Consider the following 1,315-nt stretch of genomic DNA (forward strand, 5'->3'; position numbering starts at 1 on the left):
ACCCTGTTCCCTATATAGTGAGCTCATGGATGAGCTCTAACCCATGAATGAGCTCTAACCCCTGTTCCTATATAGTGAGCTCGAATAGAGCTCTAACCCTGTTCCCTATATAGTGCTCATGGATGTGGCTCTAACCCTGCTCCCTATATAGTGAGCTCATGGATGTGGCTCTAACCCTGCTCCCTATATAGTGAGCTCATGGATGTGGCTCTAACCCTGCTCCCTATATAGTGAGCTCATGGATGTGGCTCTAACCCTGCTCCCTATATAGTGAGCTCATGGATGTGGCTCTAACTAGAGGTAGTTCACTACTGTACACCATGCATTTCTAGTAGTAATGGTCTGGCTCCTAGTCTGGCTCCTAGTCTGGCTCCTAGTCTGGCTCCTAGTCTGGCTCCTAGTCTGGCTCCTAGTCTGGCTCCTAGTCTGGCTCCTAGTCTGGCTCCTAGTCTGGCTCCTAGTCTGGCTCCTAGTCTGGCTCCTAGTCTGGCTCCTAGTCTGGCTCCTAGTCTGCCTCCTAGTCTGGCTCCTAGTCTGCCTCCTAGTCTGCCTCCTAGTCTGCCTCCTAATCTGCCTCTAGTCTGGCTCTGTTAACAGGAAACTAGACTGTGATGATATGTTGCTGCCCCTCTTAGACCTCCTCCGACAGCCTGTGCCAGACAGACTAATTTGTCCCCCTTTAAGAGGCGAAAAGGAGAGGAGAGAATGATACACTGCTCCTCTTGGACATTCTGCGACGGAGAAACTAATTTGTCTCCCTAATGCAGAGCCATGGACTGAATAAATACCTACTTACACTTCCTGTCACAAGTAGCATCACTGCAACACATAGTTGTCACTTTAAATGAGGAACTGGTGTCTTCTGGTGTCTTCAGAAGTAGACATGCTCAGGTTATTGATGTTATTGCAGGGTGAGCTGCACACAGTGGACTTCCTCCTAGGGCACACCGGCTCAGTGCTAACAGTATAACTCTGGTTAATAGACACATGCTGACTAGGTATAGTTTTAGGATTAGATTTAGGATTAAGGTTTAGGGAACGTAGGATTTTGAATGGGAATCAATTCTTTGGTCTCCACCAGGATAGTAATACAAAGTGTGTGTTTGTTGACTGTGATGGTTGTGAGCTGCAGAAGAAGAGAGTTTAGGACACAGATAGTTAGGGACACAGTGCCCTCCTGTGGTTGTCTGGAGAACTACACATGTCCACCACTCTCCTGTGGTTGTCTGGAGAACTACACATGTCCACCACTCTCCTCTGGTTGTCTAGAGAACTACACATGTCCACCACTCTCCTGTGGTTGTCTAGAGAACTA

At 48.0% G+C, this 1,315-nt stretch overlaps 1 protein-coding gene across 1 annotated transcript in view; it reads left to right on the forward strand.

The window, feature by feature from the left end:
* Positions 1-970, forward strand: part of LOC124032452 (ubiquitin-like modifier-activating enzyme ATG7) — a 34,581-nt gene extending 33,611 nt beyond the window's left edge. Inside the window, exon 6 of the mRNA XM_046344856.1 lies at positions 911-970. Within this exon, the coding sequence (XP_046200812.1) occupies positions 911-970 (60 nt within the window). The remainder of the gene's footprint in view (positions 1-910) is intronic.
* Positions 971-1,315: the final 345 nt, after the last annotated feature.

The sequence above is a fragment of the Oncorhynchus gorbuscha genome, linkage group LG03 (genome assembly GCF_021184085.1).
Source record: "Oncorhynchus gorbuscha isolate QuinsamMale2020 ecotype Even-year linkage group LG03, OgorEven_v1.0, whole genome shotgun sequence".
In the NCBI taxonomy this organism is placed as follows: domain Eukaryota; kingdom Metazoa; phylum Chordata; class Actinopteri; order Salmoniformes; family Salmonidae; genus Oncorhynchus; species Oncorhynchus gorbuscha.